Source organism: Nyctibius grandis, chromosome 4 (genome assembly GCF_013368605.1).
Source record: "Nyctibius grandis isolate bNycGra1 chromosome 4, bNycGra1.pri, whole genome shotgun sequence".
Classification (NCBI taxonomy): Eukaryota; Metazoa; Chordata; class Aves; order Nyctibiiformes; family Nyctibiidae; genus Nyctibius; species Nyctibius grandis.
The window spans coordinates 88,809,480-88,826,255 of record NC_090661.1 but is presented as its reverse complement, the minus strand read 5'-3'; the positions used below and the strand labels follow the sequence as shown (position 1 = coordinate 88,826,255).

The 16,776-nt window shown below is 36.6% G+C and overlaps 1 protein-coding gene across 1 annotated transcript in view; it reads left to right on the top strand.

The window, feature by feature from the left end:
* Positions 1-16,776, top strand: part of LOC137662446 (gamma-aminobutyric acid receptor subunit pi-like) — a 42,451-nt gene that overhangs the window by 15,241 nt on the left and 10,434 nt on the right. The window contains exons 3-6 of the mRNA XM_068398873.1: positions 3,355-3,422; positions 4,817-5,034; positions 5,715-5,797; positions 10,303-10,440. Of these exons, the coding sequence (XP_068254974.1) occupies positions 3,355-3,422; positions 4,817-5,034; positions 5,715-5,797; positions 10,303-10,440 (507 nt within the window). The remainder of the gene's footprint in view (positions 1-3,354; positions 3,423-4,816; positions 5,035-5,714; positions 5,798-10,302; positions 10,441-16,776) is intronic.

The window sequence follows — 16,776 nt, the reverse complement described above, 5'->3', positions numbered from 1 at the left end:
TATTTTATCCAGTATTGCTGCAAGGATGAGGTCTTCTTTCAAAAAGCCATCCCTTTTGAGATATTTCTGAATGTCAGAATTGTTTTAAGTTTTCTTAAACTAAATGAAAAAGAGCTAGTACTAACAGCTCAGCACTGATAGTTCGTCATAGTGCCAACAGATTTAAGTGGTAGGTCTTCAGAGTTACAAACACCTACGTGACACAGTGGTGGTTTACTTTGTCGGTACAAAGTTTAATAGACTGTGATCATTGCAGTGATCCAAACTTAATATTTAAGTATGCTGTCTAGCACTTTTCTGGCTGCTTTCCCATATGGGATTACTGTGAATATCTGTAAGTGCATAAAGTAGCAGTCTCTGTACATAAATTTCAGTAAACGTTAAAATGTATGTTAATTAGATTGTGCACCGATTGCACACCCTTTGGCCTTTGCCATGTTATGAAGATTCCCTTCACTAATGCAGGACAGACTAACTTTAGTTTTCTTCTGAAGATTATCAGATTTCTTCTGAAGTCGTCATTATACATACAATTCCTGCCAAACATATGGAAGCGTAGGAACTGGCTGCCTCATCTGGTCTACTGTCCTGTTTTTGACACTGTCAACAGGAGACCTTTCAGAGGAAGTTCAGGGGAAACCCTAGTGGATAATTATGGGAAGACTCATTCTGTTATTAATACTTTGCTTATTTAATAAGGCACCATAAATTGTATTTAGCCTCACACACACAGAAGAAATTAGCATTTAACTATTAATATTGTTCTGATTTAATTAACTGTTAAAGCAAAGCTATTCTCAGCAGCTTGTATTGTTAATAAAGACTCCTTCCATAATTGTTTTTTTCCTTCACAGCTCCTCTCTGGCATGTTGCTGTATGTGAGGGGATGTAATTTTATGCTGAGTTTTCATGCTTGGCTTGATAGGCTGACTGTAGAGCACAAGCACGTGGGTGGTGAAGACTGTCAGGGGTAGCAGGGCAGGAGGGTTTTGTCCTGACTACACTACTGCTCATTAGCACTTGAACCACAAGGCACGTCTGTGCTAGGACAATCAGTTTGAGCTTGAAGTATCTCTCAACATAAACTAGACATGTTTTGGTGGTTGGGAGTCACCCAACACCACAATTCCATTATGTTACTCAATAATATTTTGAAAAATAAGGAAAGAAAGAAGGAAGAGATGTACAAAGTCCTGTTTCCATGATTCCAGAAAAATTAAAGCTAATTAAATTTCAGTAATCTTTATGGAAGTCGGCTTTTCCTCTGATATGTAACAGTAGCACTGAAGATACTGAAATGCTGCTAATGAACATTTCCCCTAATCTATATAATCTTAACTAGGCAAGGATCAAGTGTTGTTCCTAACAATAAAATATGGTATAATAGGAAAGAGTCTGATTATTCCCAGCCACAGTTCCCACACAGCCAGCTGAACACTGACTGCATTGTCATCTCCTTAGGATGCTCTGTTGTTAAGCATATGCCTTCAATGATGAAGTTCCCTCAAATTCTTGTGTGACAGTTGGCAATAATTTGCTCTGTTACAGTCATACATGGGAATCTGTAGAAAGACTTTTTAAAAAATCAGAAAATAGATTATAAATCACACATATTTTTAAATTGAGTGATTTTTGAGGGTCTGACACATCTTTTAAGGCTAGCAGTATTGTATGTGTAATAATGATATAGTACAAGGGTAAGAATAAGTATCAGTTGATGCTTTTGCACTCTAGGAAGTTGGGCTGAGTTTTCTGGAAGGTCAGGTTTTTAACACCAGAGGGAGCGAATATGAAAGTATTCTTGGAGTATCAAAACCTGAAAAGAATGGAAAGAAACAGAAGAACAAGCTGTCAGTGGTCTGAACTTTTCAGTCAAATAATTTTGTTCCAAAGTTAACCTCTGAAGTCCTCTTCCAATAAAGGAATGATTTCTTCTAATCCCTATGTACAATTTATAGCATATAATAAACATATAGATTACCATCAGGGGATGTGGCAAGCCTACAGTCCTGCTTTAAGCTGGAACTTTGTTTAAACTTTCAGTTGAGTCCAGAACAAAGCATCTGTAGATTTTTTCAGGAGTGCCAGATGTTTAACAACTTTAACACTTGCATTACAAATGGAAATTATTTTGGAAAAAAATAAAAATACTAACACACTGATAACAGAATGACACATTTTGCCTTCAGTGTTACTCAAAGGGGTAGAGTTGGACCCCATCTTCCTTTAGATGCTATTTGGGGGCATATGAAGGCTATATACATAATGCATTGCAAGGGGCCAAGAGGGAGTTTCAGCAGTGTGCCTGTGACATACTGGTACCACCAGCTACATAGATCTTATCTAAAGTCTCTCTGCATTTCTCAGTACTGCATTCTCTGCTTCTCAGTTACTTGGAAAGATGCACTTATGAATTTCCTTGTGCATGTACTTTGTTAATTATCCTGCACACATTCAACCAGGAATAGTGTCATTGTCACGGTTTAAAGCTGGGCCAGCTATTAACCCAGTGGCAGATGCTTTCTGTTAACCCAAACCAGGCCAGTCATGTTTCCATGAAAGCTCTGCACAAATTCTGCGTTTTAAATTGCACAGCTACTGATCTTCCTCGTGATGCTGTAAAATGCATGTTCACAAGGAAATGAGAGTCTGAGCATACTAACATTACAATGGCAGCTACTTAGGTAAGGTATATAATCACACTGAATAAACCTTCAGCTGATTTTAATATTAAAAGAAGAATAAAATGACTAGTTTTACTTTATAAATGCAAGTATTTAAATCACAAGTTAACTGCTAATGGTCAAAGGCAAGTCGTTAAAATACAGTGACACAATATAGACAATATATTCTTAAATAGGCAGTAAATAAAGTCTCTCAGCTATCCCATCTGGATATTAACCATGTGACATTGCCAGGTGCAACTCCTTAGTTTACTAACATCTGATGGACCAGATGTTGCAACTGGATGAATTCTTTCCACTGCTCTGCACCTTGGAGCAGAAGGGTGTGCTGTACCATGGGGATTGTACCTTCTGCACCTTGTTGTGCAACATTTTCCCCAGCACTTTTTTTCTGGAAAAAAAAATATGAATCATATAAACCAGGAAGTATTTAGGAAATAGAGCATGTTTGTTAAAACCAAGATACTGTTAGTCTAGAAGTACTGTATTTTGGTTATGAAAATGTTAAAATTCTTTCATAATCTAAGTTTGAGGAATATTTACTTTTAAAAAAGCTACTAAACATTAAGAAAAAAATGGATCATATTGTGGAAGGTTTGGTAGCCAGTTCTCCTGAACACTGAGAATGAAAGAACTATGTGCTAGATTCTGACTTTCTCTTTTTTTGCAGATGGTCCTGTGTCAGTTGGAATGAGCCTGGATATTGCAAGTATTGATACAATATCAGAAATAAATATGGTATTGTAGCTTTTGCAGTCTTTTTTTGTTTTGCTTGTTGATAAGCTAATGCCTTGTTTACAGCTGCTGGCAATGTGACTTTGATTCTTTTCTCCTCGTGCAGTCAATGTGTGTTAGGAGATGGAATTTTATTTTTCACTATAGCCAGTGGTTATAGCACTATAATAAGTATAGAAGTGGAGATGCAAATCACACCTCTCAGATACAAACAGAAATTTGCTACTGCGTATTAATCTTAATGAAAAGCATGTAGAGCTGTATTAATTTTCCAGATGAAATGTCTAAATCTCTATGCATTTCAGAAATTAAAGATATGTTTGCAGGACTTTGAAGCCACTCCCTTTCCTTGTGATTAGACACAGCTGAACTCATATTGTTTTTCTCTTTTACTGTTACTGTCACATTAATTTATTCCAGCCGTATTTTGTTACATTTATATAATTTCTTTTTGAACAAACTATGAAATGGAGTATACTTTTCTAATTAAAGATCCTCTGTTGGTACATAGAAACAAAAGGCGAAATTCATTAATCAGATATTCAATATTAGAAAATATTTGTGTGTGTGTATATGTATATAAAAGTGTGTACACCTATAAATATATATAAAAAATAAAAGTTTGTATATATATATATAAAAGTACTTCAACATTTCATTGCTCAGGCTTCCACAGAAGTTGGATATTAGAATCCCTCTGTACTTAGTAAGTATTAGTCGGTATTTTAGAAAGGGGAAAGTTAGGTCAGAACTTAAGATGAACTTATCATATTGATGAAAACACACCATAAAGTAAAAAATTGATTAAAAAGACTACAAGGCATATCTGAATTGAAGATGAATTGGGCTGAGAGCTTTATTTAAGGTCTTGATACATTTGGCACCACTGTTTCCCTTGTGATGCTGAAAGGATAAATTGTGCTAAAAGATGATGATTCCCTTCCTATTTCACTAACTTCTTTTGTCTGAATTTAAACAACTTTTTCCAAAGTTTTCTTAAAAATGCATTATTTAGTAATTTATGTGAACAAACTTATGTTTGCAACCACTTCTATAAATCATTCTAAAATCCAAAGATTTACAGAGCCAGATTATCTGCTTATAAAACTGATGACTTCAGCTGATTTATAGCGCCAGACTTAGGCCATCAGCTTTCACTGTAAAATTCCAATGACTGTAAGAACAAAATCTACTCACGATAATATTTCTTAATGATGTCAACTTTGCATCAAGTGCTGGAAAATTTGGCAGTACAACTGCTATCGGAGTGCCAGCATTTAAGAATGGGACATGGAGAGTCACAGGCTATTCGGGCCCAACAGCTGTTTCCATATATTTTTGTAAAACAGAATATAACAAGCTTGCTCTGTATGATAATTTTGTTTTTTCTCTTTCAGGACTACACGGCTACCATATTTCTAAGGCAGCGATGGACTGATGAAAGACTTTGTTTTGATGGTAATAAGAGTTTAAGCTTAGATGGTCGGCTTGTGGAAATGCTTTGGGTACCGGATACCTTCATCGTCGATTCAAAAAAGTCTTTTCTTCACGATATCACTGTTGAGAATCGTCTTATAAGAATATACCCTAATGGAACAGTCTTGTATGCTATACGGTATGTATATACCACATACCAACCTTTATATTTGGCTTCTATTTACATTTTAAACTTTCCAGGTTAGCATAATTTTATACTTAAGAAACTGATCTATTTATAAAAGTAGAATATGCATGGTCTTGTTGTTTTACGAATATGTAATATTATTGACTAATATTTTAAGATTAATTTTAAGATTAAATTCTTAAACTGAATAATAGGTCTCCTTTTCTTCCCTAAAGAAACCCTTTAGCTTTCATGTAGACCAAATACAGGAATTGCATTTAGCCATTCCAGTTGTTTTGCAATGAAGTCATCACAGAGGAAAGCAAGCTGTGGTGACTGATTTGCATTATTTATTGTGGATTATCCTTTATAATAGATTTTGATAAATATAGCAAAATTGTAAAATATATAGCAAAATATCAACAAAGGAAAATGCACACTGTAAGTGAGAAGGGAGCAAGGGGTGGCCTTTTTAGACTGCCACTAAACTCAGCTGTTCTGGAGTGGTTTTGGTTTGGATGCTATTGCTCTTCCTCATTAGATACCAGTAAATACTAGATTTTTTTTTTTCCTCAAAATAGATATCTGCCTGCAAATATTAGTTCAAGAAGGATACATGGCTTATTTTTATTTTACTGATGAACAATTTTATCCCATTAATAATCAGCAATACTCTTTATTTTTTTCCCAAGGATCACCACAACTGTTGCATGCAGCATGGATCTGACCAAATATCCAATGGATAAGCAGACGTGTACTTTGCAACTGGAAAGCTGTAAGATGCATACTACTTATTATTTTTATACAATTAGAAAAATATCCGTGATCTTTTCCAAGGGCTACTGGATATTATTATCAGAGGCTGGAATTTTCAAAGAAGCCAAGGAACAGTATGTGACCAGTCCCCGTTGAGTTACAATAGTATCTGTATACAAAGATAAATACATGAGGCTTCACTGAAAATAGCATGTCAGTACTGAAATGCTGCCATTCCATTAATGATTAAACTAAACCTCAGGAGGTTATCATAGGCTTGGTTTTGCAGCACATCCTGCAGTTATTCTGTTGGTCTTCAGGGGGAGTTCTGTGAGCAGACATTTTCCATCACAGCTGAGAAAATACTTTTTTTTTTTTTTCTCTTTCAGATAGTATGTATTTTTTTTTCCCCTGAGGCACAATTCCTTTAGGAAAGAAAGAAATTAGAATAAGACTCACTTATAAGGCATAGAGTTCGTAATTAATTTACTGTTTTCATACTGAAAAAAGGTAATTGCATAGACAGTTCTGTTCTTAGATGGATATATACAGATCCTTCTATGACTTAATTGTCTCTGTGCTAGTGCACTGGGAAAAAAGGTCATCAGTTGATGGACCAAGGCAAAGTAAATATACCTTTGTAGGTTCTCATTTTATCAATGCCCTCATAATTTTCATTAAAATATACTCTGTAATACTTTGTAGACATGGTTGCTTTGCAAGTACCCAAACATGCATGTTTACAGTTAACTCTTTGCTATTATTCATATGAAAAGACTCTATCAAAATATATTTGTGGGGGATAGCATAAAAGGATACCCACTCCTGTAAGATGAAAATGTATCTTCAAATATATTTCAATACATATTCAAAACCTTTTGGAAGGTTTTTCAGTACTTGGCAAGTTTTATTCTTTACCATTTCAGAAGTGTGTGTTTTATTCTTTACCATTTCTTGTTGGTAATTACCAATTAGAAGATTGCTGCAAAGTTTCATTTTAGTCAGAAACATGAAGGAAATCAACCTAAGAACCTTCCTCACACAAGAGTCCCTCTAGAATCAGCAGTTTTATAAGATCTGTTTAACAAATAGTGTTTTGAATTAGAATTTGAATTTATCTCTAAATTATTTTCCTTTGGAAGAGCATATTGATAAGTCAACAGATATGGATTTACATCAACAGCATTGCCTAATGAGTCATTTAGTATTTTCTCTAGTTCCAGAATGAAATATATGTCCCACAGGAACTTAAAATTTATTTGACAGGAATAAAAAGAAGGAGAATTCCCTATATAATGAAAAATAAGCATTTTTCAGAATGATTCCATCTGCTCTTGCAACAACACACAAGTGTCTCCTGTCCAAGGGGAAAACATAGTAATGTCTTCACAAATGCTCCCATGACATTGGTGTTTAGTTTTGAGGAAAGCAGCTAGAAGCAATAAATGTAAAAGGAAAGAGTGTGCCTTTAACTGTGGCCCTTTTTCTTCGCTGCACTGTAACACTTCCTTTTGGGTACACTGGAAATGGTGTTTATTCCCTCATGTGACAAGCTATGGCAATTTATAGATGAAGAATGACAGCATCCCAGGATACTGCTTGCAAATACCACTACCTGGAATTTAGAATCGTGAATGCAAGCATGCATACATATCCACACAAATACTGACATTTATTAAAAAAATGTAAAATATATAGCAAATATTTGAGCTGAAACAAAGTGTGAAGCCTTTTATTAAGTGATTACTAATGTAAAGACAAACATGACATGGTATTATCAAGTAACAGCTTTACACAATAGAGCATCCCTAGAGGCCTTTACAACGTGCTATTCCACTATTAGTAGTTAATAACATTCATTGACATACTTTCTACACAGCAAAATACATTTCAGCCAAAATGTCTATTGTTTTTTTCCTGTTATTGCAACACTTTAGAAGGTAGTATAGGCATATGTTAGGAGACAGAGAGATGCCACTCTGAGTCTCTGTGGATACGGCAGATGTGACATCTGGGGACTTGGAAGGCTCCTGTCTTGGACGGCGCTGCTGGGGGGATCGTGCTCTCTTGCCATATGGTAGGGAACATCACCATTCATTCACACTGGGCTGAGAGCTTTTTTCCTAATTCCCCCACCCCCACCCCCCAAGCCTCCAGTCCAAATACATATTCATGTTTTGGGCCCATCTCTGAAATTCTATTTCCTTTTTGAACTTGTCCTTTAGCAGTTATTCAGTGAAGAGCCACATGAAGGCACTTAACTTGTGCTTGACAATCAGGGGAAATTAAAATTAGAAACAGAAAGGTAAAGAAACTAATTTGTATGAGGCATTATGAATGTTTAATCCCAAATTTACTATTCCTGTAGTTAACCCTGTTGACATTAGCTGCTCGTACTGCATCAGCGAAGTATAGGAATGAGACATTTGGGGCTTGAGGAATTAGTTAGAATGAAAAATCAGTGTCATGTAAAGAGAACAGAGATTACTTGTAAAAGCCAAATAACATGGCTTAAGGATTTTGTCTATATAAACTTTTAAAACATTTTATTAGTCAAATATTAATCCCCTGAATAAAGAATAATTTTACACAGAGGGAATACTGTGCTATTTAACTTTACTGACTGTTGAGAAGACTCTCCCCATGAAAATTCTTCACAAATAGAGTTTTGGAATTAGTATTTTCAAAGAATTTTCATTGGAAAGATCACCAAAAACTACTAATTGTTCAGCTAATGAAAATACTTTGCAACAAAAATGGTTCTATTAAAGCAAAACAACCTCCATTTGGAGATATGCTTTTTATCACTCATCTGGGTATCGAGAATTTCTCCCATCTCACACAACTTGAAAGACTCAATATCTAAAAATAAATAAGAATCTACTCTGGTACTCTGCAGTTCTTTGGACTTTATTTAGATATCTGCAGTTCATTTATATGGAAGGAAAGTTAAAATGAATCCACACCTGGAGTCATGCATAGAAACTGCTTCTACAAACCTCTTTATTTTGACTCAGGACAATGCAATCATTTGTTTACAGGAAATGTTACTTTTATTTTTCATCTCCCAAGTCTGGGAAATTTCCCAGCATGTGGATTTAGAGAATTGAGAACTTAGCTTGGACATGCATGCTTTTGGATTAGTCTTTTGACACATCAGTATTTTGGCTTTAATTGCTATAAATGGGATAATGTGAGCAGAGATCGTTGGTCATGATACCTTTTCAGAAAACTGCCAGTGATAGTGAAAATATGATTTACATTTAAAGAATGTCCAGGGAAAGAATTTCCAGGTGAAATTGTCATTTTAATTGGTAACCAGCACAGTGTTTCCTTGAAATGAAATTTCTGAACTCCTGTTTTTCCTACATTAAATTGCTGTAGGAAATCAGTTCCTTTTTGTCATTGAAAGAACCAAAGACGTTAACTTAAAAATATTAAAATGCTCTTTTTTATTTTAATGCATCTATTTTTCTGTGATTCTAGAGGTTTGTTCTTTTTGCAGCATATACACTTGTGCAATGTATTGCATTATTGTCTCACGCTGTAATTTACTTAAAATTGACTGGAATCTAAAAATAATCATCAGCTCATATTTCTGTCCCCTAAGCTTACTATTAACTTGCACAATATAAGTCTATCAAATACAAGAATGATTGATCTGAGTAAGCTAAAGGAAAAGATGTTCAAATGTTCCCTGTTAAAATGTAAATTACATTAACATAATCTTGAATTAATCATATACACTACTATGAAAATTGCCTGCCTTTTAATATAATGGGAAAAAGCTACAGAGGTATTTTAGCTATGATAATGCCTCATATTGACAAGTGTGTGCAGAATACAGTTGCCTTCTGATAGATGATTAATGTCCCGTGTCAGCTCCTAATTACTACTTGAAGGTTAAGAGGAAATCTCCTGGGGCCCCTGGAGCGTGCCATGCTGTGGAGCCTGCAGAAACAACAGCATCTAAGCTGGTGTCCTTGGGAAGCAACCAAGCTCCTAAGCCAAATGTCATCCCAAGTGACGACGCAAGCCCAGCTCAGAGCGCAATGCCAGCACCCAGCAGCCCTGCTGCTCTCCTCACCCCTTCATTTCTACGGGAATAAGGATCAAATGCACTGTGTCGAGAAACAGCAGCCTGGGATGCAACAAAGGGCACGCTCAATGTTTAGTCCAAATACTGGCAGTGCTGTAGTTCATAAAAACTGTATTTCTTTAAAGCTTAATAGCTTTTGCCTTTAGAATACTATGTGGTACTGATGTCTCTTATTTGCCATCTATACTAGAATAAAAGATATAAAAAAGACCACCTCCAAAAATGTTAGCTTTTAAATGATAAGACTTTGCACATTATTGGGATTTCTGTTGCAAACAGGCATTACATTCTGCCAAAAACCATCGCTGTTTATGCCTAGTTCTACTTTCAGACAGACAAATAAGAAACAGCTGAACCATTAGTGTGCTCAGCACATTAATTATTGTGTAAAATAAACACTTTTGTTGGCTTGTGTATCACTATAGGGGGTTATAACATCAATGATGTCATGTTTTACTGGACTAGAGGAAATGATTCTGTTCGAGGTTTGGACACACTCCGACTGGCACAGTATACAGTAGAAGACCATTTTACCTCCGTATCTGAAGCGGTTTATGAGACAGGTAAAAATGCCTTTCTAACACTTTCTAGGTACAGTTTGGAATATGGTTCTGGAAACAGAGAGCATTAAGGAACTGAGCACATTGCTTTCTCTTAGGATGACAGTTTTCATATTCTGCTAGATTGTATTCTTGAAACCATATGTACTTTTCCAGATGTTACCAGTAGAGAGCCAACTAATGTAAAGGATGAGAGTTTTTCAGCATTTTATTGGAGGCTACCCATTATCTAAAGAATGATAAACAAGACATGTACTACTTCTTCCACGTAATGTTAGGGAGAGCTGTTGTAAAGAAAGAAGGGCCTGTAAGTTGGGCATTTAAATTGGAGAGAGGGCAGGGCACCTGGGTGGCCAGCTCAGAACAGTTCCCAGCCTTCCTGGAAATAGCCATTTCAGCTTTACTAGGGAAGTCAAAAGCTCTATTCAGCCACGAAAATTTCCATGAATATGCTGGGTGCTTTTACAACTGCAAGTAGTTGGGTTTCATGGCTAGTGCTTGTTGGAGTTACTCTTTATCTGCGGTAGCCTCTATCCAGCCTGGTGGGCAGCAGAGCATAGATTGCACAACCTGAGGTTCCTCTGCCTGGGGAAAGGTCAGAAGCATTTCCACAGACGTGCTCTTCTGCTGATCTGAGGACTGCTGTAGAAAGTTTCCTCCAACTGCAGGACTTAACCTCATGAAAGAGTCTGCTCTTGTTCATTTTCCAGAGATTTTGAAAGGGCTTTCAGAGAGCTCAAGACCTGCCAAACCTGCTTTATGCTCTTTGAGTTACTATTAGGTCCTTCATTGCTGTTCTTCACTGCATATTCAGTTTCTCTTCTGCCCAAGCCAACATGCCAACCAAAAGGGTGATCTTTAAATGAAGACACACACATCCTTCAAAGCTGTAGTTTCACAAGAGGGTATGTTACTAATTCTGAATCACAGAAATATAGTTTCTCTATTCCATTGTTGGGTATTTCTGCTTTAATAATTCAACACAGAGAAACTTTATGATCTAATTTCAGGTATTAATTCATGCTACAAATCAAAGTTCTCTAAATGGATATAAAAGTAGAAATGAAATACATACTAGCAGGCTTCAGGATCACAAAGTGTCTTGCTACTTATATAAGTGACATCTGCGTGCCTTCCTCCTCTTTACAGCTTCTGGGTAAGCAACATCAGGTTCAATCAAAGGAGAATAACCCTTTACTGCTCTTCTGCGCAGAACGGTGTTAGGGCCTGTTCACCCTGCAGGAAAGAGGAAACCTGCTTAATTCTTACCACCTTCTATCACAGAGTCCAGACTCTAAAGCCAAAAAAAGTGCTATTATTTTTTACCAAATAGGATAAAACCAATTTCCAGTTATAACTGAAGAGGCATGATCAGATCAACTGTGCTGTTTTTTTTTTTTTCAGTAAATGCTGCTGTCTTCCTCCCTTTATGTTGGCAGGAATCATACATATAAAGTCAAAAGCCACTTTTTCTTTTAATTACATATTTTAACACATGCAATTTAATTCAATTAAAATTTCCCACACCTGCTTGTTTCAGTTCTCCTGTTCAAGAAAGCCACGTTATCAAGTGCTGTGCAGTACTTTTAAAATGAAATCTCATAATCCTCTTAATTTTCTATTGAGTCATTATGAATTAGGTGCTATTTTCTACAGATTTTTCTTAGGAAAACAGTGCCCACTGTAGCCCATATTAAAAGAAAAAAGCAACCAGATTATGGAACTATGTAATCAATTTTGAAATGAAAAATGATGCTTTGCATTTCCTTAACATCATTAATAGATATCTGAGAGTATAAATAACAGTTACGTTATAAATAAGTTATTTATAACAGTTATTTATAACAGTTACATTCAAGAGGCTAAAGATATGAGAGAAGAGCTGGGTGTAATTTTTCCTAACACAGCAAAAAAAAGCAATCAGGATTTGATACTCTGTGAACTTGAACAGACAGTACAGCTGCTGTGCAAGGGAAATATTGCACAACAGTGCAAACCCCAAGTTCACGTACAGCTACTGACAGAGCCAAATTTAAAATGTAGTCAGCAAAATTCCTGCATAAGTAACTTCAGTAAATTTAAGAAAAGGACATTGTGGGTTAATCTTGTTTATAGAACAGCATGTATCACATAACAGTAATCATGTTATTGTAATCACATAATAGTAAGTCACTTTGAATAATGTTACCTAGATTGCTGGCTAGGGTTTGGTGTTGATATCGTTTTGGTACAGACCAATTTCATTTTGGACATGGGTAATTTAATTGCTAGAACCACTGCCTACATGTATTTAATGATAGTCCTTATTCTGCGTACACTGATACACTCTTGGACCCCAAAACCATGTATGTGCATCAGTGGCTGCTGGGTTTTTATTTTAGCTGTCTAGCCAACACCACCTGCATTCTCAGAGTAATAAATGGTGATATAAAAACCTTGCCTTTCTTATTGGAAAAACATAAAAGCAATGAAGGACTGTTACAGTCTAGCTTTTTGTGTAAATAATCATAGAAATAAGGCTGAAATACACTTTAAGAATGCATTTAATCTATTCTCATGTTGCAAGGCAAGGTCATCTACATCTACAGCCTACTTCCTGACAGATGTTTCTAGGAGTAAGTTGGACAAACCTCTAAAGTGTCTGCTTCGCTCTCCCTAGATGATTTTTTTCTGGTGATTATTAAGCGCATATTTTCCTCATGCCTAATCTTGATCTCCCTTGCTGCATTTCAAACCCATTATGTGAATATAGAGGCAAATTTCCAGCTATTTTTTAGCAGCTCTTTCACTATTTCAGGACAGGTATATCTTTTTCTCAGACCAACACTTTCCCCCTTTTTAGTTCATATACAGTTTCCTAGATCTCCTGCCTTTGCTATTGTTCTCCCATCGAATTTCTTATATCTTTGCTGATGTGCAGCACCCAAAACTAGATACCCTGTTCCCATCAGATATCCTCCATAGAGGGAAGAGTTTACTTAATACATTTCTTTTCCTCTTTATCCATTCTGGGTTGACATTTCCTTTTCTTGCAGAAAATTGTTGTGCATTTTTGACCTTGTTCAGGTTGCAGTTCCTTCTAGTATTCCACCTCCTTTATTGCCCTGTAGCCACATATTTGCTGTGCTCAGTTTAGGGAGCTAGTAATTCCCACCTGAGCGTAGGACTTTGTACTTGCTTTTGTTGAATTGCATCTTGTTTTACTCAGGCTGAGAGTTGTTGAGATAATTTTGAACTCTAATCCTGTTCTCCAATGCGCTAACGCTCCTCTCTTAAAAGACACTTGGTATGTCATCATGTTTGTTAGTCAGCAGTACTGGGCACAGGAGAGACCCCATGTGTTCCCACTTGATAAATGCCTCTATTTTCACAGCAAGAGATACCTAATTAATCTCAATTAACATTTTTAATTGGAGAAAGAAGCAAAAATGTCATTTAATACTTGAGGCTAATTGCCTGTTCATAACTTTTCTTCTGGCTGGCAACTTTCCTTAGTCTTGCTCTCACTGCTGCAACCTTCCTGCCAAGTCTTCAGCAGTAGCAGGAATGAAGAGGCTCAGCTTGCTCACGTCTAGTCTAACACTGAGTCTTCAGCCTGAGCCCAGAAGGTGGAGAGAGTTATGTCAGACAGTCAGTGCTCTCAGTGCACTTCCCTGCTTAGAAAAAAACATGAAGTCAGCAAAATGGCATATTCAAATGGTATTATTTTGGCAGAACAGAAGGAAAGAAGAGACAGAAGCATAAAGTCAGTTCCTCTTCTTGATGCACAAAGACAAGACATTTGCCCTCTTGAAAAAGACTGCAGAGGGACCTGGCTGCTGTTCCTTGTCTGCGGTCACTGACGGGATTTTGATGTCTATCACAAATCCTGCATTAGCCTCCTTGGGCTAGAGGCCTCGTCAGACCTCGTTGGGCTATGCAGTGTTGAAACTGTGCTGACCCCTGGCCATTCCATGTTACTGGCTTCTCAGGTGGGAGGTCATGTGTAAGGCAGTAATGAGTTGCTCTCATTTATAATTAGTGATCTGAAAATCAAGAACATTTTTGCCATACAGGGCTTACAAACAATCTCAGAACCGTAGTCAGTATAATCTTACCTGGTGAGCCTTTGGTCAGCCTCACTGAGGATTCAAGCAGTTACGTACGCTTATATATTTGTTAGCATGTAATGCTCAACTTACCTATTTGAGCTCATATAATCACTCTTTGTAAGCAAGGTTTTCCACTTGAGTTGATGTTGAAAGGTTTTCCATCATGAGTTGTTTTTGTGATACTTCTGCAATATAGAACAGTTTAGAAAGAAAACAGTTTTGGAAAACGCATTGAAAAAGTTACAGTAACATAAAACCATATGGAAATGTAATGAATGGAATGAATATCAAGGATATTAAGAAGACGCATTTTTTTTTTAACTTCTGGTGAGTTCTTTGTTGTATAGACAGAAATACACATAAACACTTGGAAAACTTTCTGTGGCATAATTGTTTTGTAAGTTTTCTTTTTACAGGTAAGCTAAATGGGTAAATATATCTGCACATATACTCTACATGAAAGGGTTTGTTTCATTCTTAGGAAACTTTGAAATTCAAACTCACTTTTTGTAAAGCATTTTCGTGAAGATGAAACACATGTTGAGAAGCCTCTCCTGATCTTTCATTTCCTTTAGTTCACCTCTGAAGAACAAGTAAGAAAAGAGGCAGTTTACAAGATCTTCAGTGGAGAACAGAAGGCTATGATTGTTCTCTGAGGGAGAGACAAAAGAGCTGTAATAACATATTAACCATATATATTGACACCCTTAGCATCCTACATGAGTCAGAGAATTACATTTCAGTTGCACGGCTTATTTGTTGGGTAAAAGTGGGGACGCTACCCATTCCTTAATGCATATGTTCGTTGTAAACAAGCATAAAAACTTGCATACTGAAAACTACATTTTCAGCGCATGGTTAAGGCAGTAAAATTCTATTTAAAACTTTACTGTGTCCTTAAAAGGTGCAAGAGGAGAAGAAAACGATGCATTGGTAGAGTTGCACGGATGTGCTTGTGTGAGATATACATCAGCCACATTTCAGCTGGCACCCAAGAGGTTCACATACATATTTCATGATAGAGAAGAATGTGCTCTTTGTGCCTGACTGCACACCCCTGTGCAGGATACCAAAGTGCTTCTTACATAAAAGAGGCATGTGGAGCAGTCTTTTACTGGAGTAGAGTTCATCAAAAAGTCCACAGAAAGTAACTGTGGGGAAGATGCTCCCATCCTGTCACATAGAGTGGAAGTTAGGAACTGCTGACAGTGTTTGTAGAGCATCAGTACTTCCTTCAGGCGCCTCTGCTGTGACTGTCCACTGGTCAGAGGGCAGCAAGGAAGAGCAGAGATGCAGCATTCTGCCATCAGCTGGGAAGAGATACCATAGAAAAATGGGATAATCAAAAAATGGATGATATAGTGTGATAAAGAAGCCTGTTTGTTTAGGTTTATATCTTTTTTTCAGGCAGTGCAGCAATAGTCAGTGTTGATAAAATCATCAGTATTATGGCAAGATCTATACGAAGTGTCAGATAGGCAGTGCTGTAAATTAGAATATTGTTTTTAGAAACCAAAAGCCAAACTTCAAAGGTACATTTTAAAGAGGAATAAACTAGCTTTTCTTGCCTTCAAAAAGATCTGCCTTAGACCTAGACCTACACCTTCTCAGCTGCTGGGAAAGAGTCTATGCTGGTATAACTTTTATGATACTGAAACAAAAGTAGTCAGCTGGAACCAACTGAAACTTGATTTCTTTCACCCGTTCCTACTTTCTAGGTTACTTTTTTTTTTTTTTTTAAGCAGTAGAGAGAGAAGAGAGTAGGTATGGAAACTATACTGTGCTATCTAGATTTGTTCTTCATCTACAAGCTAGAGCTATTGTCTAGTTTTGTACTTCTGCCCTCTAGTAAATTCTATAAAGCCCAAATAACTCAGCTTAATCTTTCATGTGGGATGACCTAAGTAGAATACCACACCTTCTGGTGGGTTTAGAATATGTACACTGACAGTCATTTAGGTTCAGATTCATCTGAGAAACTGTTAAACATAGTAATTCAATACTTTGCTAAACGCTAACACTGTGCCTTTGCTGCAGATTTAGCTATCTGCACAGAGATTATTTCCATCACATTACCTAATTTAAATCAGAGCAGTCACACGCTGAGGTGCCATCCATCATGGTCCAGAAACTTGAATGAAAAAGCATCTTCTCATTTTAATGCGAATATTTTGTTGTCAATAAGACTTAAGCAAGGGGCAAACTTGACAGTTTTGAGGAGTTAACTTGAGCTGTACTTGAGTTAACT